The following is a 25060-nucleotide window of genomic DNA, read 5'->3' as shown; positions in this document are numbered from 1 at the left end:
GCAAGCCTGCAAGGTGGCTGCCATCACTACCCCATTTTACTGGGGAGGAAACTGAGGTTCAGAGGAGCCAAGCCAGGAGGCTGACGCTTTCCCACTGCACTATCTTTCCGTACCGGGTTATTAAATGAACCAAATCATATCAAAAGTCGCAAGAGGTACAGGCACTTGTGAAAGCAGCAAACGCTAAAGTATTAGTGGTAGTTGTCATTACCGCCATCATAGTTCAAAAATCCCGAGTCCACTTATAAGGCCTGAAATCTCCCCACAGGGACAGATATGGTTTTTAAAAACAGAATCAGGACTTTCAAAACAAGTTAAGGAAGTCAGGCATGCTGGGAGGAGAGCATCGTTTTAATGGGGGGAGAAAAAACCTGATTAATGGAAATGATTCTTAATATATTTCAAAATGATCTGTTATGACACAAAGTCAAGACATTTATATACGACTTTGAAATTCTTAATAGCTGATTTCAGAGCAACCTATTATGAAATCTTCCAAAGCAGAATACATTGTAAGTAAATCACCAGACAGGCCTCCCAGGCAGACTGACGGCAGCTCCTCTTAAAATAATTTATAAGGTGGGGTGGGGGAGGCTGGCAGGAGTTATTGCCATAATCATGTATTAATAAAATATTTATAAGTGACTCTTTCTTTTATTGTTACAGGTATGAGTCCCAAGCCCACATCAGAGGGGGTGGCCCCGTGAGCCCCAGGGAGATAGAGTCAGGCATCAGACTTCTCTGGTGGCAGCTTAATAGACAGGGGGCTCCCTCAGCCTCTGTCCTGTGGCATCAGAGGCAGAGCGGGCTCCAGTGTGACAGAGGGACCCCTGTCTTGCCCTCTCCCTAGGCTTTGTTGAGTGCCGGGAAGGAGGGAGGGGGCCAGCCTGTCTGAGCTGAGTGCAGCCGAGAGGCCCATGGCTGTGACACCCTGGAGAATCGGCTAACCCAGGCTCAACAGCACAATCTGCTGAAGGATTGCCCTGAGCCGGAGTCATGAACGACCTGTCCACCAGCCCCGGGGCCTCACTCCGTATCTACCACCCCATACACGTCCCCGGTCTGTCACTGCAGGCACCTGTCTGTACCCCTCTGCTTTCCCGGCTATGGGAACATGCTCAGCTCAGGCACGGGGCAGGCTGGAGGGGCAGGGGTAACACGCCCTGGGAGCAGCCTTCAAGCAGGCAGAAGCAGGTGGCGGCAGTGGACCAACATCCTGGCTCCCTCACCCCTTGGGAAACACACAGTGAGCAGACATGCTCCTCAGAGGTGTGGCTCCCTCGCCCCTTGGGAAACACACAGTGAGCAGACATGCTCCTCAGAGGTGTGGCTCCCTCGCCCCTTGGGAAACACACAGTGAAGACATGCTCTTCAGAGGTGTGGCTCCCTCGCCCCTTGGGAAACACACAGTGAGCAGACATGCTCTTCAGAGGTGTGGCTCCCTCGCCCCTTGGGAAACACACAGTGAAGACATGCTCTTCAGAGGTGTGGCTTCCTCGCTCCTTGGGAAACACACAGTGAGCAGACATGCTCTTCAGAGGTGTGGCTCCCTCGCCCCTTGGGAAACACACAGTGAAGACATGCTCTTCAGAGGTGTCTCCAGAGGTCCCCAGAGACAGTGGTCCCTCACTTCCCAGAGTTAGTCCACTTGGGATTTTATTTTTATTTATTTATAAAAACGTTTTAAATGTTTATTTGGTTGCCCTGGCTCCTAGTTATGGCACGAGCGATCCTCGATCTTCATTGCAGCATGCAGGATCTTTGGTTGCAGCATTTGGGGTCTTTAGTAGAGGCATGATGGGTCTTTTAGTTGGGACATGCAGGATTTAGTTCCCTGAGGCAGAGACTGAACCCAGACACCCTGCCTTAGGAGCTTGGAGTCTTAGCCACCAGACCACCAGGGAAGTCCCTAATTCACACCTTAACTCCCCAGCATCACCCACCTTTCCTTCCCTCACTCCCCTCTTGGTTCTTCCTGATACCCCTCCCCCCAAAGTTACAAGCACTCAAATCTTCGTCTCAGAGTCTGCCTCAGGATAGCCCAGTTTAATACAGCTTTCTCTTTCTTATTGTATTCAATCCTCACACCAACCTGTCTTAGCCCATTAAAAGAAGCATCTGAAGCTTGGAGAAGTTTGCTTTTTAACTCACATCTGCCTCGCTCCAGAGCCCATACCCTGGGGTTTAGTGTACCTGGACCTTCGGAGCCTCAGTCTTCCGTTCTGTAAAACAGGTCTGTTTCCTTCCACACCCCCTTCCACCTACAGATGCCTGTGCCCCAACTCTAAATCTTCAACAGCTCTTCTGGTCTGAACTGTGCAGTGGCGTCCCTAATCCCAATCTGTTTACAAAGCTGTCTGATTTACAAACAATCAGGATGTAGAGCATGCCCCACGGCTGATTTTTAGAAAAGGCAAGTGGCCTTTGTTTTTTCCACGTGTGTATAGTCAGGCATGCCTGCCCTTGGCCTGGACCAACTGTGGAATTGCCACCTTACCTATTTCTGACTCAGCATAACCCCTAGAAATGTCCAAAATCAAATCAGCGCAGCAGTACATGAGGCTCAAGAGTATGATAATCAAAAGGACAGGCCACAGGGCCCAGGGGGATGGCGATGGAGGAACCACGTGCCGCCATGTTCCAAAAAGAAGCCACTCTCTAGAGGAAGGCAGCGGACTTCTTTGGAACATGGCGGCACATGGTTTTATCGATGGAGCGGACAAGGGAGCGCCTCGGGAGGATTCTAAGCAGGGAACAGCACCACATCTGTGCTCTAGAAAGGAGCCCGGTGCTCACAACAAGTGGGGAGCGAAGGCATGGGCGATGAGGCTACTGTGATAACCCGGGGAAAAAAGACCGTCAAACTCTTAGTCTAAGGCGATAACAGTAAGAATAGAGAAGTCAGGACAGGAATGCTGTCACCGGGGTATCTACAGGGAAAGGGGAACGACTGGAGGGGCAGGGAAAGTCAGAACCCCTTGGGGAGACCAGTGTGAAGGAGGACAGCCGGCACACAGGCAGCTCAGGACGGGAGCGATTCTGGGAGGAGGAGGGCAGCTGGGATGGCTCAGCACACACAGCAGGAGCCTCTCCCAGATGTCCTGACAGAAACACATCACCTTCAGTGCGTGGACCCAGCCTTCTCTCACCTGTTCCAGGGCGCCTCTCTGCAGCACAGTGGCTACTAGCTACGTGTGGCTATGTAAATGTATGTTAATTAGAATTTAATGCAGTGAAAACATTCCTCAGTTACACCAGCTACAGGTCAAATGCTCGAGGGCCACAAGCAGCGAGCGGCCCCCCTACTGGAAAGAAGAGCTCCCAGGCATCGCAGAAGTCCCACTGGACACTGCTGGGCTCTGAGGCTTGCTTGAAAATCAGCTCCGCTTCCTTCCCAGCAGGCCTGCTTCTGTAGCCAAGCAGAGAGCAGCCCCAGAGACATAAAAGACGACACGCTGACGCCGTCCCACCTCACAGGCAGAAGGGCCTTGTCAGGCACCCGTTAGTGGAGACGCCGGCAGTCCAGGCGAGCTCGGCTGGGAAGCACGTACCTTTGCAGGCCCCTGCCGCGCCCAGGTGGTAGATGGCTGCCAGCACCCGCCAAATGGCCCTCTGCTCGCCGTCTGAAATGCCCAGCATCTCCATGGCGCCCTGGAGCTGGGCGAAGGCGGCCGCTGCCCTCTGCTTGTCTTCAGGCTGAGAACAAGGGGAGAGAGGGAGACAAGCAGACCGTCACGATGGAGGAAATGCAAGCTCACAGCGGGAAGCGGGCTCGGTCTCAGGGGACTGTGTGGACATTTTACGACCACAGTAAATTACCCACGATTAGCTGGGGAGTACCGACACACGAACTCAGAGTGCTGGGAAAGTTATAAAAATCACTTCTGTCTGACTTCGGATAGCGTGTGATTTTTATTCGTTCATGTGCTCATTCAATAAGATTTACTGAGGCTCTGCACTGTGCTGGACTCTGGGGAGGCAGAGATGAGCGAAACCCAGAACCTGACTCTGAGGACCTTTCAAGGTAGAAGTGGAAAGAGATGTAAAAACAACTAAGTGTGAGACAGGGATCTCAGAGGAGGGCCAGTCTGATTAATCCTGCCCAAGAGAGTCAAAGAGACTGTCGCAGAAGATGAGACAAAGTTGTGAATGAAATCTGAATGGCAAATAGGCAGAGCTGACCAATTTGATAGAACAGAGGCCTGGTGGGCGGGGGGACAAGGAGAACAAAGGAGGTCTCTGGAGAGAACAGGCAGTCACCTGGACATGGCCAGGGAAGCAGGGATTTCTGGAGTGGGGCAGACAGAGGAGGGGTAGAGGCACGCATGAGAAGCTGGCTGGTGCCAACAGGGAAGGCCTCAAACCCCATGTTTAAGGGCACACGCTTAAAACTCCAGCCACGATAGACAAAAATACACCCATGTTTCCATTCCTGGACCCGAAGCAGACATCACCAATCAATGAAGATCCCACAGGAAGTCCAGACTCTCTTCAGGACACTCCCTCTTGCAGCCCCCACTAACTGACCTGCCTCAGCAACTGAGATAGATCCTGTCTGCCATCCCCAGGGCAAGCGGTGGGCAACCACCAGAGATTTTTCAGCAGGAGGGGAGAGAAAACGGTATGATCAGATGTTTATGGGTTGCAGAGTATCGCTTTTTCTTTCCCAGATTTACAATCCCAATTATGTCTGATTGAATATTAAAATCAATCTGAAACTCCTGCACACAGACACAGCATCTGGCCAAGGAGACTCAACCCCTGAAGCCTGCTGGGTAGAGAGGAAGTGAGCTGACGATGAGAATTCTTTTGTAGATAATCCTCCAGCAGATAACGAGGAACTAATGTGCACCTGGCCTGCTCACAGAGCTTGGGTGATGAACGGTAAGCTGTCAAAGCTGGCAAGTCCTTGGATCTTAGGGATTCAGAGAGGGGACAACGTTTGCCCCAAGTCACACAGCAAATTAGTACCAGATTCAGGGTAAAAATCAGGTTTTTCTGACTCCCCGCCCAGGCCACTTGTCCCCTCCACTCAAGCCACTTCTAACTGGGAAAGAAACCTGCCAAGGATCATCGACCAATTGAGACGACATCAAAGCGCACAATGACATTGAGGGATGTGCTGTAGGAATGTTTCAATTAACAGCAAAAGCATGTTCCACTGATCCATCATATTTCTGGGCCACCACAGGACCACAAAATCCCTAGCAACCAGGAACTCAACCTAGCAACCACAGCTGCTCCACTGGAGCAAACGGAGGAAGGGAAGGCATCTTACCAACGTGCTCTTGGTTATTTATGAGATTTCAAAGTAGCAGAGAAAGGACACCAAAAGGACAGTGGCGACACATTTATTACAGCTCCCACTGTCAGCCATGAGCATTTGACTTTCAATTAGAGGCAGACTCCATCATCTGCCACTTAGCTCACACGAACAGAAAATTAGCAAACTTCCACTGCAGCTGGCATGCATCTTCTCCTCTGCTCCCCGCCTCCCCCAGGGGCAGAGGGCTATATGTATGCGCTTCTGATCTGAGACAGCTAGGATCAGGAGGAGGCTGACTGCTCCCTCAGCTTCCAGGGAGCCAGACACCTCTGCACAATGCCCTAACAAAGAGCCAGTCCTTCCTCAAAATCGAGGAAACAGAAATCAGGCAGGGTGGTGCACTAGACCAACTCACAGCTGGAACATCTACCAAGAGGAGGCTGGATAAAGAGCGGGTGGTCCAGGCAGGGTGTAGTGGTGGAGCACCACACAGCCATGAGAAAGATCGCATCACTGATCATGCGAGCACGTGTGTGAACCCCACATGAGTCAGAGGAGCCACATACAAAACACCACGCCACATGTGATTCTGTTCATGTGAAAGCCAAAAGCGGGCAGCACAGCCCTCTGGGAAGAGAAGTTAGGAGGATGACATGGGTGGGACGGATGGTTCTGATCAAGTGGGGGCTCCAGGGAGCCTTTGCTGGAATGAGAAATGTTCTAGATGGTGATCTAGGGTGGGGTTGCAGCTGTGTGTAAGGATATAACCATTGCTGAGTGGTACACTGAAAATTAGTGCTTTTGTACACTTGACCATACTGGCGCACATGGACAGAAAAAAATCAGTAAAAAAAATAAAAGCCAACTTAGAAGGTGCCCAGGGTTTGTCCAAGGCAATCAGACTCAAGGTCAACCCAAGATGGCGGGTCACTTAGAAGAATAAAATCCAGGATGTTCTCTGAACATTCAACCAGGCTATGCTGAGAGCACCGGGAGGTTCTTACCATGTAGAGCCCGTACCCGGACCTGGGAGCGGACAGAACTACACATGCCCCCAGCTCTGTGGCCCCAGAAGTGTGACAGCACAATCTCTTGCCCCTGCATTGGAGGCTGAATTTCCACCATGTAGATGGAAAAAACTGTCAACCCTGCTCCTAGGTCACTGTGAGGACTAAATGAGGACATGGGTAAAGCACCAGCATGGTGCCCGGCACACAGTGGTGCTCCATAAATGCCAGGCTCAAGGCCACGCCTTTGACCAGGCTGTCCAGCCTTCCAGGGACGCCTCCCCCACTGCTGTCCAGCAGCCCCAGCAGGCAGATCGCCGCGGCCTTGTCCTGGTGGGGCTCCCGGTCCAAGGAGCAGAGACATGCAGACACCGATAGCACAGGCTGGGCGCTGGGCCTGGGGAGAGGCGCAGAGCTGACATTGGGAAGAAGTGGTGAACAGAGCAAACAGAATCAGCTCGGAGAAGTGGGTGCTGGGTGGGGAGGCAGGGTGTCCTAGTGGAAGGGCACGGTGGAGGACAGGGCGCGCTGGGCGCCGAGTACCCCGAAGATGGACGTGCAGGCCTCTCTCACGGGGCCCGTGGCAGCGGGGACCCGGGGTCTGCAGCCGGGCGCTGCTCTCTGGGGGAGGGCGTGGCCCTGGGGGCCTGCATCTTGGTTCCCTGGGGACAAGCACCGGGTGGAGCCCGGGTCCCACTCTGCTTCACGGGTGTGTACACCGCATGCCCTCCTCCAGGGCCAGGGTGGGCTCCCCCGTGTCTCCACAGCCCACCAACCCAGGAGGGTCCCACCCCTCCATCCCTGGATCTGGAGCAGCTCTGGAGGGAAACACTGAACACAGCCTCGCTTCATCTGCAAAAGAAACACCGGTGCCTGAACAGGGGTGAACCTGAGGGAGACGGCCGCGAGGGCAGGACAGGCCCGTCCAGCCAGGACTCCGGGCATCTCCACACTGCCGGATCTGCGTCCTCTCCAGGTGCCGAAAGCGCATGGAAGGAGGGAGAGAAGGGCCGCCTAGGGACTTTTCCCTGCCAGGCAGCCTCAGTCTCTCCAACCTTCGGACGAGGAAACTGACGCTCAGAGAGGGTGAGACACGTGCCCGAGGCCATGTGGTGAGGACGGGCAGAGTCACCACACCCTAGATTCTCTACTGAGCCCCAACCCTAGGAGCAGACCCAGGAGCTGGGTGCCGCCCTACCCACTCCACAGGGGAGAAACTGAGGCTGACAGAGGAGAAGTGACCCAGGGGTGCACAGCAGGTCACATCCCAGAACACACACGGCCTTCAGCTAGGGCACAGGTCTGAGGCGATGTCATGGGACACACAAGTGCCAGTTTGGAGTCAGGCCAACCTGGATTCAACGGGCATGAATTTGAGCAAACTCCGGGAGATAGTGAAGGACAGGGAAGCCTGGCACATCGCAGTCCCTGGGGTTGCACAGTCAGACAGGATTCTGACTGAACAACAATGATGACGACCTGCATTCCAGTCCTGCCTCTGCCACTTAAAAGCTGTGTGCCCTCGGGCAAGTAGCTTCACCTCTCTGAGCCTGGTTACTCCTCCTGAAAAACAGACGTGATCATAATCCCTTGTGTCAAAGGGGCCTTACGAGGATTAAGTAAGAGAAAGCTCCGGGCAGAGCCCCTGGCAGGAGCACCACAGTCCCCAACCTTCTGTCTTGGAGCACATTCCTCCACAGTTGATGCCTGGGTCATAAAAAATCAATGTGCCTCGAGCCGAAGCCTGGCTGCTGACAGCCAGAAGCAAACTGCTGGGAGGCAAGGATTATTACTATTATTATGATGATGATGACCGCTGCTGCCGGTGCTTATTTTTTTAAAAATCAGCCTAGGTTGTGGAAAAATAAATTACAGAGAAGAAGAAAATAATATGAAAGCTTTGTGATTTCAAATGTGTCCTGGTGCCCCAGCAGATTTCAAAACAAGTTCCATTTCGGAGCTGAGATGTGGCGGGCGGTGGTGGGGGCGGGGTGGGGTGGGTGGTGCTGCACGGGCCCCGGAGGGGAAGCTGGCAGTCTGTGAGCAGAGGCAGCCCCAGAGGGCCGCTCCCCTGCCCTGCTCCAGCTGACAGCCCCCCATCTCACACACTCACCCTGCACTCTACTGCCTGCCTGCCTCTCCCCCACCGTCACCTCTGCATCAAGGGCTTAGGAACGCTGGCCTCCCTGCGCCTGACTCACTTCTCTCTCTCAGCACAAGATCAGCTCATGCTCACCTCCTCCAGGCAGCCTTCTCTGATATGACTTCAATCCTCCAGGACTGCCCGTGCAACATTCAGGACACAAGTTAAAAAAAAAAAAAAATCAATGTTTGTCTGAAACTCTAATTTAATTGGGCACCCTATAATGTTTGCAGTTTTTGTGAGTATAATTGACCAATGAGCACGGTCTGTTTTTAGGTGTGCAATGTGAGGATGTGGTGCATGTACACGTGGTGAAGTAACTGCCACAATGAAGTGAATGCCTGCCTCCATCACCGCACAATCACCACTTCCTGGTGTGCGGTGAGATCACTGAAGATCTACCCTCCCAGGACACTTCAAGTGTACAGTAAGTACAGTGTTAATAACTAAATCACCACCGTCCTACACCAGGTACAAGATGAACACGTGCAGGCATCCTGCATTTCTATTTGCTGACTCTGGTGACTTTAGGGGCTTCAGGGTGACGCAGCAGCTCTCACTCCTGGGGGCATCTCCTGAGCACTGAACTCCTTTACTGAGATGATACCTGGACAGCCCAATCCCAGAAAATGAGCCCAGGCTTGTATCAAAGACCAACGAGCTTCCAGATTCTATTTTTGCTCTTAGAGAACAAAGAAAACATTCTCTCCGTACCTGCCAGGTAGCAGGACGAGAACAAAGAACTACCCTACAAGTTCCCACAGATCAATTGGTCTAAAAAAACAACCCCCAGAAACAGAGAAAAAAGAAAATCACTTCAAACGCCTCCTTGATATGGGTTCACACTGCGCCCATTCCTGTGCGCACACTGTGAACAAACAGGTCAGGCCGGGAAGATCATGGGGCCTGGCTGGAGCCCTTTTCGTCCTCAAAACCAAGAAAACAAACCACCACGCTCTTGCTGGTTCAAACACATGCAACTGGCCCAAACTCCTTAGAGGAAGCCCAGCACTGGGGCAGCCACGCATCCTCTGCCATCCGGGGTAGGATCTGAGCTCCCCGCGCCCCCCAACCAGGGGGAGAAGGGGCCTGAATGAAGAACATACTGCAGGTCCCCTTGAGGCAGGGGCGGTGACAGCAAGGTGAGGCTGGGGGAGCCACATCGCCCCACTCCATCTCACTCCACCCACTGTCGAAACTGACTTGCTGACAGTGGTTCTCAAAGTGGGGTCCCTGGACCCCCAGCTTCAGCATCACCTGGGGACTTGTGCGAAACAGACTCTTAGGTCCCAGCCCAGGCCTAGTTAATCAATAACTCTGCAGATAGTACCCAGCAGAGACAGATGGACAGAGAGAGCCCAGCACGCCTTACTGAGGTGTAACTGACAGAAACCAACCACTCATCTTTAAGTGCAACGTGACAGGATCTGACACACACACAAACGAAAGCATCAGTGCTAAAGAAGACGGACACGTCCCTCAGCCCCGAGAGTTCCCTTTCATATGATCCTCTTCCCCCTCTTCTGCCCTCACCCAATCCCAGGCAACCACTGACCTGCCTGCTGTCATGGCAGGTTCAGCTGCACTTTTCAGAGCTTCACGTAAATGAGATCATACCGCTGTACTCTTTCATCCGAGATTTTTCACTCCGCAGTTATTTGGATCAGTACTTCATTATTGAGGAGCATACTGGCTTTATGGATATTCCACAGTGAACTCACCCATTCACCCGTTAATAGATATTTTGGATAGTTTCTGGGTTTTGGCTATCACAAATAAAACTGCTAACGCACTCATGTGAAGAAGTGGATGTGCATGACCATTTTCCCGCATAAACACCTGGGGGTAGACTGGCACACCGCGTGCAAGGTGTGTGCTGAACCTTGTAAGAGATGGCTTGCCAAGATGGTAAGAGCCCATCTTCCACTCCCATCTGCACCGTTATGAGAGCTCCAGTTACCCCCGATTCTCACCAGCACGGGTTATGCTCCATCTTTTCAAGCGCAGGCACTCTACCTATCATGCAGAGGTATTTCGTTGTGGTTTTAAAGTCCTTTAATGACTAACGTATATTGTACGTGCTTATCTGCCATCTACGTAATCTTCTTTGGTAAAACTATGTTGAAATTCTTCTGCCCATCTTTTTTGTCAGGTTGTTTTATTTATGAGTTCTGAGAGTCATTTATATATTCCGGATTCAGAGACTTCATCATATATGTGATCTGCAAGTATTTCCTCCCAGTCTGTGGCTTGTATTTTCATATTAACAGTGACACTCAAAGAGCAAAAGTTCTTAATTTCAATGAAGTGCAGTTCATCGACTTGTTCTCTTGGGGGCTATACTTTTAATGTCACACCTATGAAGTCTCTGTTCAATGCAGTTACAGACATTTTCCTCCTGTTTTCTAAATTTTACAGCTTTAAGTTTTACATTGAGGCCCAGGATCCACATGGTTAATTTCTCTATACGGTGTGAGTTCTTGTAGATTGACATTCTTTTTTTTTGCATGAGGATACCCAATTATTCCAGCACCCTTTGTTTCTCCCAACATGTATATTTGGAAAAAAAGCTTTGGAATAGAAATGATCACTCCCCTCCACCTGGTGAACTACTCATCCTTCAAAACCCAGCTCACATGCCCGCTTGGCTAAGAAGCTTCCCTGACTGAGGCCAAGTAGCTTTCAACTATCCTCTGTTACAGGGAATCTTGTACAGACTCTGGAATATTCTTATCTCCCATGCCTGCATTAATTCCCAAGTTGCTCTCTCCTGACCGAGTGAAAATTCACAGATGAGGACCATAATCCCGGCGTTTAGCACAGGCATGACACGGGGAGTGACGGCAGGCGTGTGGGGGTGCGAGGGAACTCAAAATAACGTTTAAAATATGAAACAGTAAATAAAACAAGTGAATAATCTTCTTTCTTAAACAACTGAATACCACCTCTCCAGGCCCTGGTCATAGGCCCCATCTTCCAGGAAGACATCTCTGACTGCCCCTTTCCACACTGAACACTATTAACAATATTTCCTACGAGAACCACCTCTAACTGATGTAACCCAAGCCCAGGGCTAGGTGCTTTATGCACATCCTTTCCTTTAATCCTCACAACAGATCCATGAGGAGATACCACTTCCATCGTCATTTACCAAAGAAGAGACAGATGTCCAGAGAGGCTAGGGCCCATGCCTGAGGTCATACATCCAGTAAGTGTCAGAGTCGGGGTTTGAATCTAGACAGCCTGTCCCAGAGCCCACACTCTTACCTCTACACGGATCATCTCTTGGTTCCCGTTATTTGTACAAGACTCATTTCCCCGACAAGCCCAGGCCCCACAAAGGCAGTCCTATTTCCCCCATGTGACCAGCCCTGGCCAAGTCTGCACCCCAGTGGCAGAGGGACCCCTCGCTCATGGGGACACAAGACCACTCACACCCAGAGGGCCTCCTCCTTACCTTAGGCCACAGGCCCATGCCAAAGGAGCTGCTGTCCGCCATCTGGTGCAGGTACAGGTCTGTCCTGGAAACAGAAGGGACCGGAAGTAAAGGAGGACCCGCCCACACTGGTGGTCTGGGAGAGCAGACGGTCATCATGGCATGGGGCTCCATACAATGCCCCAGGTGGCCCCAGAGCTGGCCTAGGGCCCCGGCCCCACTGCCCAAATATTCCTCACTTGCTGCCCTCACTGGGCCCTTCCTAAGGAAAGGCCTTCCAAAAGCTTTCTTACTCCTTAGTTACCCTGCTCTGAGAACTGAGAGCTTCCTCTCTCATCTCTCTGAAGGGTACAAGTGTCCCTCTGGCCTTATCAGGAGGCTCAGGACAGGTGGAGCCGCTCCCTCAACTCGGGGAGGAAGGCAGGAGACAAATAATGGGGACACAGAGGCAAACCTGGCCTGGGGTAAGCAACCCCTCAAGCCTCATGGGAGCCTTGCTCCTTCTCTCTACAGATGAGGAAACTGAGGCTCAGAGACAGGGAGCCACGTGCCTAAGGACGCCCAGGAGTCAGGGAGGGGCAGAAAGGACTCCCCGGGCCACCTCCCTCAGGAGGCCGTCTGAGATGAGGCTCCTGGCTTCTCAGGGGCTATCCCACCTGGGGCCTCCTTGCCCTGAGGTACCTCAGGCGCAGCCAGGGCTCTCTCAGAGTTGAGGAACTTCTGCAAAGTTGGGGTCTGCTATTCCTCGCCCACCTCCCATGCTCCTGTCAGAGCCTGGACCGAAATACCAGCACCAGAGTAGACATCCTCCACACCCCAGCATGGATAAAGAGCCGTACGCGAACTATCTCACTTAATCCTACAAGGTCAGTCAAGGTACTGCTTCCACTTTACAGAGGAAGAAACCGCGGTTCAGAGCAGATAGCACCTGGCGAGGCTCCCCAGCCTGGGAGCAGTCCCAGGCAGCTGGAATCAGAGGCCAGGTTCCTTACCACTGGGCTCTGCTCGGCTCTGGGCAGAGCTGGGGCCGGACCCCAGGAGAGCCAACACCCTCTGTCTCATTGGCTTCGGCTGGCCCCATCCAGCCCAGTCACTCACTTGAGATCCAGGTCCAACCCAGCTAGCATCTGGGAGAAAACCTCGAAGTTGCCTTCCCCTTCTGGCTGCCGGGCCACGCGGCTCTTCTCCAAAAGCATCGTCTGCCGAGGAGAGGATAGACACCCGGTCACCACGGGGCCACTAGGCTGCCCCACCCAGAACCACTCAACTGTCTGAGGCAACATTTCAGGCCCCAACTTGGCTGGACACCTCCGAATTGAAACACCCAGGCCTTGGTCTTATTGATTCAGATTCCACGTAGGGAATTAACAAATGCTCTTTGATTAAGGAACTCATTCTGATTAAGGAATCCAAAGGTAATCACAATTAACATACATAAGAGCCACCCTCCAACATACTCTTATGTAACGGAAGCCTGTAATAACTCGACCAAAATGGTGATGAATGTGAGAATTTCAGGGCCAGTTCAGAAAGGGGATTTATTTGGCACCAACGAGTCTGGATATTATCCCAGTTCCACATACAAACAACCCTTCTAATAACCTAATCCTATTTTCTGTTCAAATAGAATGTTTGCGGGGAGGAAGGGGAGGGGGTGGACGATTTTGGAGATGGGAACAAACAGGCCATGTGCTCGTCACACACGAGCTGCTGCAGAAGGCCGGAGAGCGTCTGTTTAATTTCAGCTTACACTTTTAAGACCCAACTAATGAGTGGCTGAATTATGTATTTACTCATGAATATTTCATCCCTGTGATACTCCAAGATGCAGACAGGCCAGTTCGCTCCAGGACGGGATGTGGGGGCACTGAACGAGGCGGGGAGAAGCTGGCCACGGCCTGGGGAGTGATGACCATTTAGACACATTCCAGGGTCCCAGCCGGGGGCATGGGCCCGGCTGAGTGGGGCTGGGGACCCTGCAGCTCTGGAGACTCCCTCCCTCTCCTACCCAGAGGCCTCACCTGGAGCTGGGCAGCCGTGACTCGGCCTGTGGCGTTAAAGTCCAGTGACATCACCATGGCGAACCGAGTGGCACTGCGGCTGTGGCCGGTGGACACAGAGCCGAAGGCCCGGAGGACAGTGAAGGCCGCTCGAATCTTCTCCACTGTGGGGACATGGGTGGGGCGTCACCCGTGGCCCAGGCACTGCCACCCCCGCCTCTCACAGGACCCCATTCTGGCCCCAGGCCCCAGTGGGACCACTGCCACCTCCCCAGATCAGCTCTAAGCCACGCCCATTTCACTGCTGGGCTGGCCCTGTGCTGAGAGCAGAAGTGCAGGGGGGAGCAAGGCTGAGTCGGACAGATACACAGACCCGGATCGGTGCCGTCTGAGTGACAAGGGCTGCCCCCGGGCCTCCTGGACCTGGTGGAGCTTAGGAGGTGGGCAGGGCTCTCAGGGACTCCCCATCACAGCAGGTTTGAGGAGCCCTGCAGTCTTCCCACAACTATTTCCCAAGCTCCTCTCTGGGCCAGGTGCTGTGCCGGGTGCCTGGATACAGCCCAGCCTGACTCCCACCCTCCAACCCACACACACTTTCGGCAGACCTACATTCAGCAAGGGCCAAGACGGGTGCCTCTCCCACTGGATGCCAGCTCCTAACCTGCGCCAGATGCAGAGCAGGTGCTCAATAAAGCACTGGCAGAACCCCGGGGAGAAGCAGGATAGTACCACGGTTAGGCAAGTTTGAATGCGGGATCTCCCTGTTGATAGCTACCTGGTTTGGAGCAAATTAACCTTCCTGTGTCTCAGACACCCCATCTATAAGATGGGTAAGTACCTACCTACCTCATGTGGTTGTCATGAAGACTAAAAGATTTAATAATGTAAAGTGCTTAGAACAGGCTCCAAAGGGGGTGCTGTTAGCATTATGTTTGCTATTATACGAAGAAAAGCAGTATCGCTTGGGCCATATATTCTCAGCAGGGTGAATACTGCCCTCAAGAGGGCAGACACTGATTCTTGAAGGTGCGGAAGTTTTCCTTTCTTATGTATAGAGCACAGATACATACACACACACACACACACACACACAGACCTAACTGCATAAACAGATCACGGTGAACCTCTGGCATTAAACTTTCATGGTGGGAGGTGATTAGCAGAAGTAACATCTAGAAAGCCCTCAAAGGGGCAACAGTAGCTTGAGAACTCTGGCCCAGGGGTAACAGCTCTGGAGCCAGCCTGCCTGGCTCTGAGTACTGGCACTAGGGTGTATGAGCCACGTGGTCTGGGCAAGCTGGTTAACCTCTCTGCGTCTTACTGGACTCCTCTATAAAATTCAAATAATAATGATATCTCCTTTACAGGCCTGTTTTAAATAATGAATAAGTTAACCTGTTTAGAATGGAGTCTGGCTCACGAGTCCTCAGCAAGCACTCACTACGATCACGACCAATACTGAATTACTGTTATCGATTGACACTCTCTCTGAGGCCCAGCTCACACATCATTTCCTCAAGGCAGCCGCCCGCCCCTCTGCCGTGAGCCCTGCTTCTCCCCACAACCCTGCTGCACCACCTCGTGGCACAGACGTGCCGCCGAGCCTCCCTTCTGGCCATTGGCTCCTCCTGAGCACAGGCCCTGCCCTGTCTTTACTCGCAGGTCCTCTGCACAGTCCAGCAGGCCGTGCACGGCACGGGGACCCCACGCCGAAGGGCACAGCATTTGTATCACACACTCACAGGCTTGCACAGTTATGAGGATGCTGGCCCAGGACACGGCCGTCAGTGCTTGGTTCTAACAATGACTGAGTGTTGATGACTGACCTGCAGATGGCAGTGGGTGTCTGGAGGGAGGAGACCTAGCTTCTAATTCACACAGAAGCATCTTAGCAGACCAGAGGTGGCCCTGCCTGGAAGGCAGCACAGGCTGTGCACACACGCACCCAGTGAAGGCTGGCTGATTGGATGTAAGAAAGGGCCACCCAGTGCCTCCTCTGACTCTCCCTTCCCTCTTCCTACGCCTGCGCACCTCCCCCCAACCCCGCTATGTCCTGGCTGCATGTCACCTGGTGACCACTATACCTGAGACCCTGCCATCCACGCTGCCCGCCATCCCCACCAGGTGCTCCAGGACCTGCTCGCAGCAGGTGGTCTTGCCAGCACCGCTCCGGCCCAGGGTCACGATGCTCTGGTCTCTCCGCTGGCTCAGCAGAGCCCAGTACGCCCGCTGGGCCAGGGAGCTGATGTGGGCAGGCAGGCCGTCCCGGCGGTTCCTGGGCACCTGTGGGAAGATCACAGGCATCAGCCTTCCCACCAAGCCAGAGCCCAGGAAGCACTCTACAACCAGCACTGAGCCCAGATCCGCGTTCCTGCTCCCGTCCCACTCCAGACTTAACAGAGAAGCTGTGCGTTTTTCTGGGGAGAGCCCAGTGTGAAGGTCGAGTCCCACCACTGGGCCCCTGTGAGTCTATGCATAGTCTCGGCCCCTGAACTGAGCCTGGGCCTGCTCTGCAGCTAATGAGAGGCCTGAACCAGAGCTGCGTTAGCTCGTGGGGTTCATCTCGCTACTATGCAAATCACTGGATTGTTCCTGCCTGAACAAAGCAGCTGGATAAACGGCCCAACTGATTAGTGATGTCTGCCATGGAAACAGAATGGGGCCTGGGGAGATGGTGGTACGTGTCCTAAGTATTTGCCATAACAGATTTTGATGATACCTGAAGCTGCTTCCACTTCTTCGTTTATCCATCCACTCATTCTTCACTCAAAAACAAAACGTTCATTGAACGTCTACTATATAGCAGGCACTGGGGGCACAACATTACTCAAAACAAATCAAGGAAACCTTTGCCCACTGTGGGCTTCCTGCTGGCACCGGTGGAAAAGAATCTATCTTTTTTGCAGGAGATGTGGGTACAACCCTTGGGTCGGGAAGACTGCCTGGAGAAAGAAACGGCAACCCACTCCAATGTTCTTGCCTGGAGAATTTCATAGACAGAGGAGCCTGGTGGGCTGCAGTCCATGGGGTCGCAGAGAGTCAGATCAGACACGACTGAGCCACTGAGTATACACACACTGCCAACTATGAGGAGATACCATTATACACCTGTTAGAATAGCTAAAAACAGGTTTTAAATTTATTTTTTTGACACTTGCTGCCAGGTTCTGGCGAAGAGGCAGAAGGACTGGAGCTCCCCACAGCGCCGGTGGGAATGCTGTACGATCAGGCCTGTCTGGAGAGCAGTGTCGTGACTTCTTTCACGGCAAGATGTGCATCACACAACAGAGCAAACCCCACACCTAGGGATCTACCCATAACAAACGAACACCCGTTGTCACCAAAAAGCCCTGTCACTGACTACATTGACTACGTATTCAAAATCACATACACAAAAAAACCTAGAAACAACGCAAATGCCCTTCAACTAAAGAGCGAATAAGGCAACCAATCACCCTAGTTTTAGTCTCGGAAGTCCCATGTCCCAGAAAAACCACTCCAGCCCAGGGAAACTGGGACAGCAGGTTCCCCTCTGAATGGATAAACAAAGCTCTACAATAGAATAAAAGAACCAACGGCTCAGAGCCGCAACAATATGAGTGAATTTCAAATGTGGGTGTTGTGTGCATTGTGCTAAGTGGAAGAAGCCAATTCGAAAGGTTACATGCTGTACGAGTCCATTTATATGACTTTTCAGAAAAGGCAAAACTAGGGAAAAGGGACAAAGGAACAGATCACAGTGGCTGCCGAGGGCAGGGCATGGGGGAGGGGATATCCACAAGGATGTAGAAAACTTTTGGGGCGATGGAACTTCCTGTAATTGATGGGTGGAGGCAATTACACAATTGTGTTTGTCAAAAACCTACAAAACTAAACGTTAAAAGAGGTGACTTTAACTGTATGTAATTTAACCTTTCATATATAAAAAAAAAAGCCCTGCCTATAGAGCTTGCTTTCATTTGGGAGAAGACAGGTGTAAACAAACCAACTAATTAAATTATACTGAATGGGAATCATTTCAAAGCCACGAGCCTGGATGAGGTCACCAAGGAAATGGGCCTTTAAAGAGGGAGAGAGAAGAGGTGTGGGGAGGGGGCTGACCTGAAGAGATCAGGGACCAGCTAAGGAGGCTGAGAGGGAGGGCCGGTGGACGAGAGGAAAACCAGGAGAGCAGAATCTGGGAGCTAAGGAAGGGAGTGGAGGCAGGAGGACGGGAGACCAGCCCCTGAAGTGCGCTGAGGGTCAGGTCAGGGGACACCAGGGAGCTGACCACGGGGCAGCATGGAGATCACTGGTGACCTTGAGAAACGTCTGCTTGGCATGGTTTTCAGGGAGAATGGAAGGTGGAAGCAGAGATAGCAAGGGCAGTGAAGAGGCGTAGAAGGGAGCAGGGGACCAGGCCTGGCCACAGGAGGCACTGGAAGCCCAGGATGCTAACTGGGTGACCAGTGAGGCCCCACCCACCCTCCCTAGTGGCCTGGCAGGACCAGGGGCACAAACCCCAATGGGGCAGCCCTCCCCCAAACCTGGGCCCCCAGTGCACTGTTGGCCTTTACAGCCCAGGACCCCCAGGAACAGTGATGAGCCCCATTCTGACACAAAGCAAAAGGCTCAGCAGGACCCCAAAGCTGGCAGAGGAAGACAGGCCCCTCACACTGGCTGGGCACGGCCTGGGGGCACAGGCAGGCAGAGGGCCTAGGGTCTGAGCCCCAAGCCACCTCCCACCGTGGAAGCATCAAGGCCCAGGCTGTCCCAATCGCCAGCCTTCTCAGGCCTGCAGGGGAGAAGGGAGGATCCTGCAGACACACACAGGTACCCTCACACGCTTGCACACGGGCATGGTCAAGGGCACACATACCCAATAGCAGCAGAGGCCTCTGTACACAGGTGTGCCCATCTACACCCCACACAGTCACAGTAACTCACTCCAACAGAGGCCTGCACCGCCCACACATATCCCCAGCTCCCAGTCGCTGGGTGAGCCCAGACCCCCAGCGAGAAAGGCCCCTAGCCCTGCCCAGACCCCACCAAGCCCATCTTCAAGGTGGCCCTAGTCCCCTCCTGCAGATCTCTTCTGCCACCTGGTGGCCACTTGAGGAACCAGATGAGACCCAGCCAAAGAGCAGGTGTGGGAGGTGGGATGACCTGAGCAGGGCCCAGCCCCAACCCAGCAGTTACAGGGGCTTAGCTGGGGCTCACAGGACTCAAGTTCCTCCTACCAGGGTGGGTCCTAATGCCTGAATTATGAGGCTCTTTGACCCAGCCAGAGTAAAGGATGCACAATCCAGGACAACTGAGAACTGTGAGAACCGAACTTGCAGAGGAGGGACCTGCGACAGACACCTCTCCCGGGGGTTCCTACAGAGCTGGAGCTCAGCTTCTCAGAAGGCTTGGAGCATGGCCTGCCCGGCAAGGGAGAGGGGGTGCATGCATGGCCCTTGGCCAGAACGGCCAGGTGGGGGAGGGGCTGGGAGGGTGACTTAGAGGGGGTGCGAAGGGAGTCCTAGAGAAGAGAAGCCTTGGGGAGGGGGTCCAGGCTACTGCCCCCTCTTTAATGGACTCAGCATCATTCGGGGGCTACGAATGACTTTGTCCTGTGGGACTCCAAGGGCAAGATGCAGCTTCTCATCCCCAGTTGACAGATAAGAGGCATCATGACCTTTCCAAAGCACTGAGGTGCATTAGCAGGAATCCTAGAGGCCTGACCCCTCCTGGGCCAACAAGCCCTCCGAATGGAGCACAGACGAGATTCTGACCTCCAGTGGATCTCCCTGCCTCCACTTCCGCCCACCTCTCACCTCCACTCCATGGCCAAGAGGATCCTTCCCTAGCATAGTCACACTACATGTCACTGCTCTGCTGAAAATCTCCACCAGGCTCAGAGCAGGAGCGGAGTCACTTTGACCCCGTGTGAGACCTGGCACCAGCCGTTCCTACCTCCTATAATCTCCTCCACACACTGCTCTTTGTCATGATGGACCTGTCTTCCCCACGAGGACAAGCAGCTCACAAAGGCGGGTTGATCTGCCCGCCTTCGCACACGGGACCCTCCATCATTATTTCAGACAGGAGCAACCAGGTGAACTGAGGCTGAAGTGAAGTGCAAGTGCAAGTCCCTCAGTCGCGTAGGACTCTGTGACCCCGTGGACTACACAGCCCATGGAATTCTCCAGGCCAGAATACTGAGGGGATGGGGCGCAAATGATGGGGTTGCAGCTGCAGGCCCCTCCACAAGGTGGCGCCGAGAGGGTCCTCTGGCTATGACTGTGGTCTTGACAATAAACAGACCGTTACTACACTCGTGTAGAAACGAATAAAAGTAGAACGGAGGCTTAGTTTCCCAGTTCATGCGGGTGTCTGGGACTCCCGAGGGTCCGGCCTGGGCTTCAGAGCACAGAGGGCCCAGCCATGTGGGTTTCACCCCAGCTCCTCCAGCCCCGAGCCTGAGTCTGGAGTTGGCCCAGCTTCCCACCCGTGAACAGGGCTGGTCTTGGCCCCCGTCCTCTAGTGGACCTGAGGACTGGCTGAGATGACACGCAGAGCTGCCTAAAGCAGAGCCTGACAGACCTGACACCATCCGATACGTTCTCTCCCACCGTCACTGTCTCTCGCGCTCCCGTTCTATTTGTATCCCTTCTCTTCCCCTCTAAGGAGGGGGGACCATGTGGTCCCCAAGGCTCCCCGATGCTCTGACACCCCAGCAGCCATGTCTGCAGGATGCCGCTCAGACAGGCTTGCAGGGGCTCTGGGGGCTCTGGTCCCGAGATGCAGAAGGACCCTGGCCTGGCCCCGCCCCGCCCCTGGGGCCCCCTCACCTTGCCGGCAGAGGGCGCCATGAGCCCTTGGGGCTGGAGGAAGATCAGGTCGGGCCCGGCGTGGGTGTGAGGTAGCTGAGCCTGGTAGCGGTGCAGAAGCGTGTTCAGGACACTGGACTCGTTGACACTGACCAGGGAGGCCAGGTCCTCAGCCTGGTCCAGCTCCGGGGGATTGGCCTGCAAACCATCACACAGAGTGTCCTCTGGCCTCCTGGGCCCCCACACCACCACAACCACCACCTCCACCTCCGCCCCCTGGCCCCACACACGGCCCCGGTGACCCGGTTCCTGGGCAGCAGTGCCCTGACTCCGCAGAGAGCGACAAAACCTACAGATGAAACAGCGGCATCGCTTCTCCTGCGCTCTGCGCAACTGGCAGCTGGCCCTCCCTACACTGCGCTCAGGGCACCAGGAGGGGAGGCGCTCTGAGGACGCGCAGCAAGATTCACATGCCTTCTGTCTGTCAGACACAGAAAGGCAGGCGTGCTCGGAGGACGTGTCTTCTGCTGCCTCTTTCCCTTCTGCGTCTTGTCGGGGAGCTCTGCGTGTGCTCGGGGATGCTTAGGACGAAGGCCAATGCCCTGATTGCCCCATTTCTCTGACAGCCCGCCACACACTCATCAGTTGGAAATACTACACCTAGAGCCTTCTAGAAGCAAGGAGTGACTGCAGCCTCTCCTTGGGGCATCCATTTGAAAAGCTTCCTAGCACTTCTCTGGCTCCAGGGAGTTTCCTGGGCCTACTGCTCCGTGGTCTTTTGTCATCCTTTTGTCAAGTTTTTTTCCTGAGGACCCTGGCCCTCTGCAAACTCCCAGCACTGGTGGGAGGAGCGGGCCTGAGGTGGGCAGAGGGGGAGAGAGGGGTGAAGGTGAACGAGGCCAAGGAGAACTCCTGGAAGCAGCTCCTGCTCAGGCAGTAGATGTGAAGGGTGGAAAGCATCAGGACAAGATCTTTTACTTCTTTCATTAGAGTCTGACTTATTCTCACACGGATTCATGGTGCAGTGCAAAAATTATGCAAAACAACCAAAAAAGAAGAACCAAACTAAAGGCTGATACCCAAAAAGCAGGCCACTGGAACCTATGCCATGGCTAACGACAAGCTGCAAATTTGGCTCTGAGTCTCCTGGCAGCCAGGGCGAAGAAGGAAGCATACCAAAGTCCATGCAAAAGAAAACAATCACTTTCTCCAGCAGAAGAATTCCCAGGCCCAAGATTTGACAAACATCTCTCTTAACGTGTCCTCATAAAGGGGACACCGTGGGACAGAGCAATGAAACCCCTTAACAGGACACCTCTAGCAGAGCAGTGAGTTCAACGGTGAACTTCCCTACAGTTCCCCCCAGGGCGCCGAGGGGAAGTATTCAGTGCAGTCAAGCCCGAGGGGGAAGCGGGGTGGAGCAGGCAGGGCGGGCGGGGCTCACCCGGTGGACGTGCTCCTCGTCCACCTCGGTGACGCTACCGTCGGCGTCAATGCACAGTCGCACCCTTCCTGCCGGCAGGTCTGCTGTTCCCTCGTCTGGCTTCAGCACCGTTGCTGGAAGACACCCCAGGGGTCGAGGGGTACAGCAAGGGGGGTTGGGGACAGCAGGGAAAGAGGGGAGGAAAGAAGATGGAGGTGAGACAGGTGGAGGGGAAAGGAAAAAAGATGAGAAGAGAGAGGTTGTGAGCTGCCAAGTCAGGCCAGGAGCAGGAGAGAGGGCCTGGGACACAGGGGAAATGGGCGTCATCCTCTTCCTTGGGGGCCTATTTACAGGGAGGGTGCTGAATTGTGACCCCAAACCCATGGAGATTTGGGTCTGACAGGCTGGGTCTGATTCATCTGGGGCTTCTATCAGATGGCACAGGCACAGAGTTGGCAGCCAGACGGCTGGGCGCACTGTCCACCACATACCTAGACTTGGGACGGCAAATAATGGCATATGGGCTGCCACTCCTCCCGCAAGAGCCCTCCAGACATCACTAATCAATCACTCCTCCCAGCCGTGTTCTGAACGGACTGAGAATCACCTCTCAGTAGAGTCTGGTCACCAGCCACAAGTAATCAACAAAGGTGGGTTCACGAGATGGGATCCACCTGCACTAGGTTCCAGACACAACACTGCAGAAGCCAAATAATGCTTGTTGCTTTCATGAATTAGCTAAATAATTAATTACCAAGGCACAAACGCCTTTGAAAATAGCACCCAACAGATCATCTGCTGAGAGTGAAATGACACCCAACTAGTCCCACTCCAAAGCCATGTCTCCGCATCCTAGTCCTGGCTGCCCCAACCCCGCCCTTCCCCTCAGTCCCCAAATTGTGATCAGGACCTGGCACACACAGCGACCAGCACTGCAGGGATGAGAGGGGGACTCAGACCCCAGATGTGCTAACACCCCTAATTACCAAGAGTGAATCCATCCTTCTGAACCAGCCAGACCTTCTCTGCCTCATACCATCTGTCTTCAGGAGCCTGAGGGCAAAGGTCACATAAATTAGCGCAAGGGGATGCACCCTCCCCCACCCCCGTCTGAGGGGCAGACCTCTTACATGGGCATTTCTCATAGTATGTCCAGGACCAGCTAAATCAGAATCCCCCGGTGCAAGTGGGGGTCCTTATTTAAATGCAGAGGCCACGGCCCCACCCTAGCTTTCGGAAACGGAAGCTCCAGGGTGGGGCCTGGGAATCTGCATTTTAAGCAATCTGCCATTTACACAGCTCAAAGAATTATCTTGGGACTTTGTAAGCTCAGTGGCAAGGGGACACCTCTCATAGCTGGGACACTGCCTCACTCTGTGGAGAATCTCACCTCTGGACAGGTCAGATTCCCCTGTGGGGCCTCCCAACCCCTGTGTGTCGAGGGGGACGTGCCTGGTCCCTCCTCTGGGCTGGCCACCCCTCCACTCCTGTCCATCTCCGGTCCCCGCCTTGTCCACCCCCAGGGACAAGCCTTTCCTGTCCCCCTTCTCTGGCCTGCGCCTCCCCACCCCCTGCAGCCCCCTCACCTGCCCCGAGACTCCGCTCTGGCCTCCTCCTCTCCCCTCCTGGCTCTCCGTCGGCCTCTGAGACTTCTCCTCGTGGCCGTCCAGAGCAGGCTGCCCAGGTCCTCCCGGCTCCAGCTCCAGGGACCCGGCTCCGGGGCAGGCCTCCTCTGCTTTCTGTCCTCTGCTCTCAGGCTGGTCCTCCTTACCAGCTGTTGTCGGGGTAACCCCACGTGCATCCACTTCCTTGGGGGCTTTATCATCCTTCTCTGCCTCACCCCCGGCTTTACCCGCCTCTCCAGAGGCGCTCTGAGGTGGCCCCGTCTTTTCCATCTTGGCCCGGGGCTCCCCTGCCTTCCCAGTCCTGCTCTGAGGCTCACCTGCCTTGTCCATGGCTCTGGGAGCCTCCCCCGCCTTCCCCGGCGCTTTACCAGCCTTCTCTGCCCTGGCCTGAGGTTCCTCCGTCTGGTCTGCCTTGCTCAGGAGCACACGTTCTTTGTCCTTCTCACGCTGGGGACTGTCCCACTTGCCCCTTCTGCCCAGGGAACCTCCCCACCTTCTCACCGGGGCTTGGGCCCCAGCCCACTTCCCTTCACCTGCTACATCCTTGGAGAGACTCCCCTTTGCCCCCTTGTTTGGGGAATCCCCTGCCCCCTTCTCCGCTGTCCCTGGTTGACCCCCATCACCCAGCCCCTCTTTGCCCTGGAGCTCCGCCTCTTTCACCTTGTTGGTCTGGGGGGCCTCGCCCCCTTTTCCCACTGTGCCTTGATCCTGCTCCCCTTTCGTCGGCAGCACAGTTCCTGGGTCCCCAAGGCCCCCAGTCTGCATCTTCTCAGCCTTCGGAGGTGCATCTGTGGTGCTGGCCTGGGGGCCACGAGGAGTCCCTGGGGTGTCCCCCTTTTTTCCCCCTCCAGGATCCATGGCTGGGGGTGGGGTCTTGGAAGTAGGGGCATCGCGGGGCTGGGTCCTCTGCTCTGGCCTGGCTGAGTCCGGGTCCAGCTTGGCCACCATCAACAACACGTCACCCCTCCTCACCCCTCTCTTGAAGGGCAGGCTTTTTTTGGCAGGTGTCCCACTGGGGCCTGATTCTTGGGGCTTCTCGCCATTGATGGTCATCAGCACAGGGTCCATGGTCCCAGCCTCCTCACCCTTCCTGCCCAGAATGTCTGCGCTCAGGGGAGAGCCTGACTTGGCGTTCTGGCTCCCAGGCTTGGTGCCAGTGCTGGGCTGGCCAGTGGAAACCTCTGGGATCTAGAAGAGACACCACAACCGTTCTCAGCTGCGTGCTGACCAGACAGCTTTGTCATTCACTCATTCATTCATTCATTCACTTCTTTAATCACCCAGCCATTCATTCCCTCACATACCCTCAAGCACCTAGGGGCAATGAGCCAAACCTCAAAATCCTACATCCTAGACCTTGGCTCAG

The 25060-nt window shown here is 54.3% G+C and overlaps 1 protein-coding gene across 6 annotated transcripts in view; it reads right to left on the bottom strand.

Annotated features, from left to right (window-relative positions):
• Positions 1 to 25060, bottom strand: part of MYO18B (myosin XVIIIB) — a 233054-nt gene that overhangs the window by 185980 nt on the left and 22014 nt on the right. For 5 of the 6 annotated variants that reach the window (XM_086345996.1, XM_086346001.1, XM_086346002.1 and 2 more), the window contains 9 exons: positions 23656 to 24882; positions 23056 to 23122; positions 22091 to 22203; positions 20668 to 20844; positions 15937 to 16135; positions 13874 to 14016; positions 12951 to 13051; positions 11874 to 11937; positions 3552 to 3696 (listed from right to left, as the gene is read on the bottom strand). In XM_086345996.1, coding sequence (XP_086202122.1) covers positions 3552 to 3696; positions 11874 to 11937; positions 12951 to 13051; positions 13874 to 14016; positions 15937 to 16135; positions 20668 to 20844; positions 22091 to 22203; positions 23056 to 23122; positions 23656 to 24882 — 2236 coding nt within the window. The remainder of the gene's footprint in view (positions 1 to 3551; positions 3697 to 11873; positions 11938 to 12950; positions 13052 to 13873; positions 14017 to 15936; positions 16136 to 20667; positions 20845 to 22090; positions 22204 to 23055; positions 23123 to 23655; positions 24883 to 25060) is intronic. The other variant, XM_086345999.1, reaches the window with a different exon arrangement.

This window comes from Bos grunniens, chromosome 17 (genome assembly GCF_055505025.1).
Source record: "Bos grunniens cultivar Pamir isolate PY7600 chromosome 17, Bosgru_T2T1.0, whole genome shotgun sequence".
Lineage (NCBI taxonomy): Eukaryota > Metazoa > Chordata > Mammalia > Artiodactyla > Bovidae > Bos > Bos grunniens.
The sequence above is the reverse complement of the archived record's forward strand: the minus strand, read 5'-3'. Positions and strand labels throughout refer to the sequence as shown.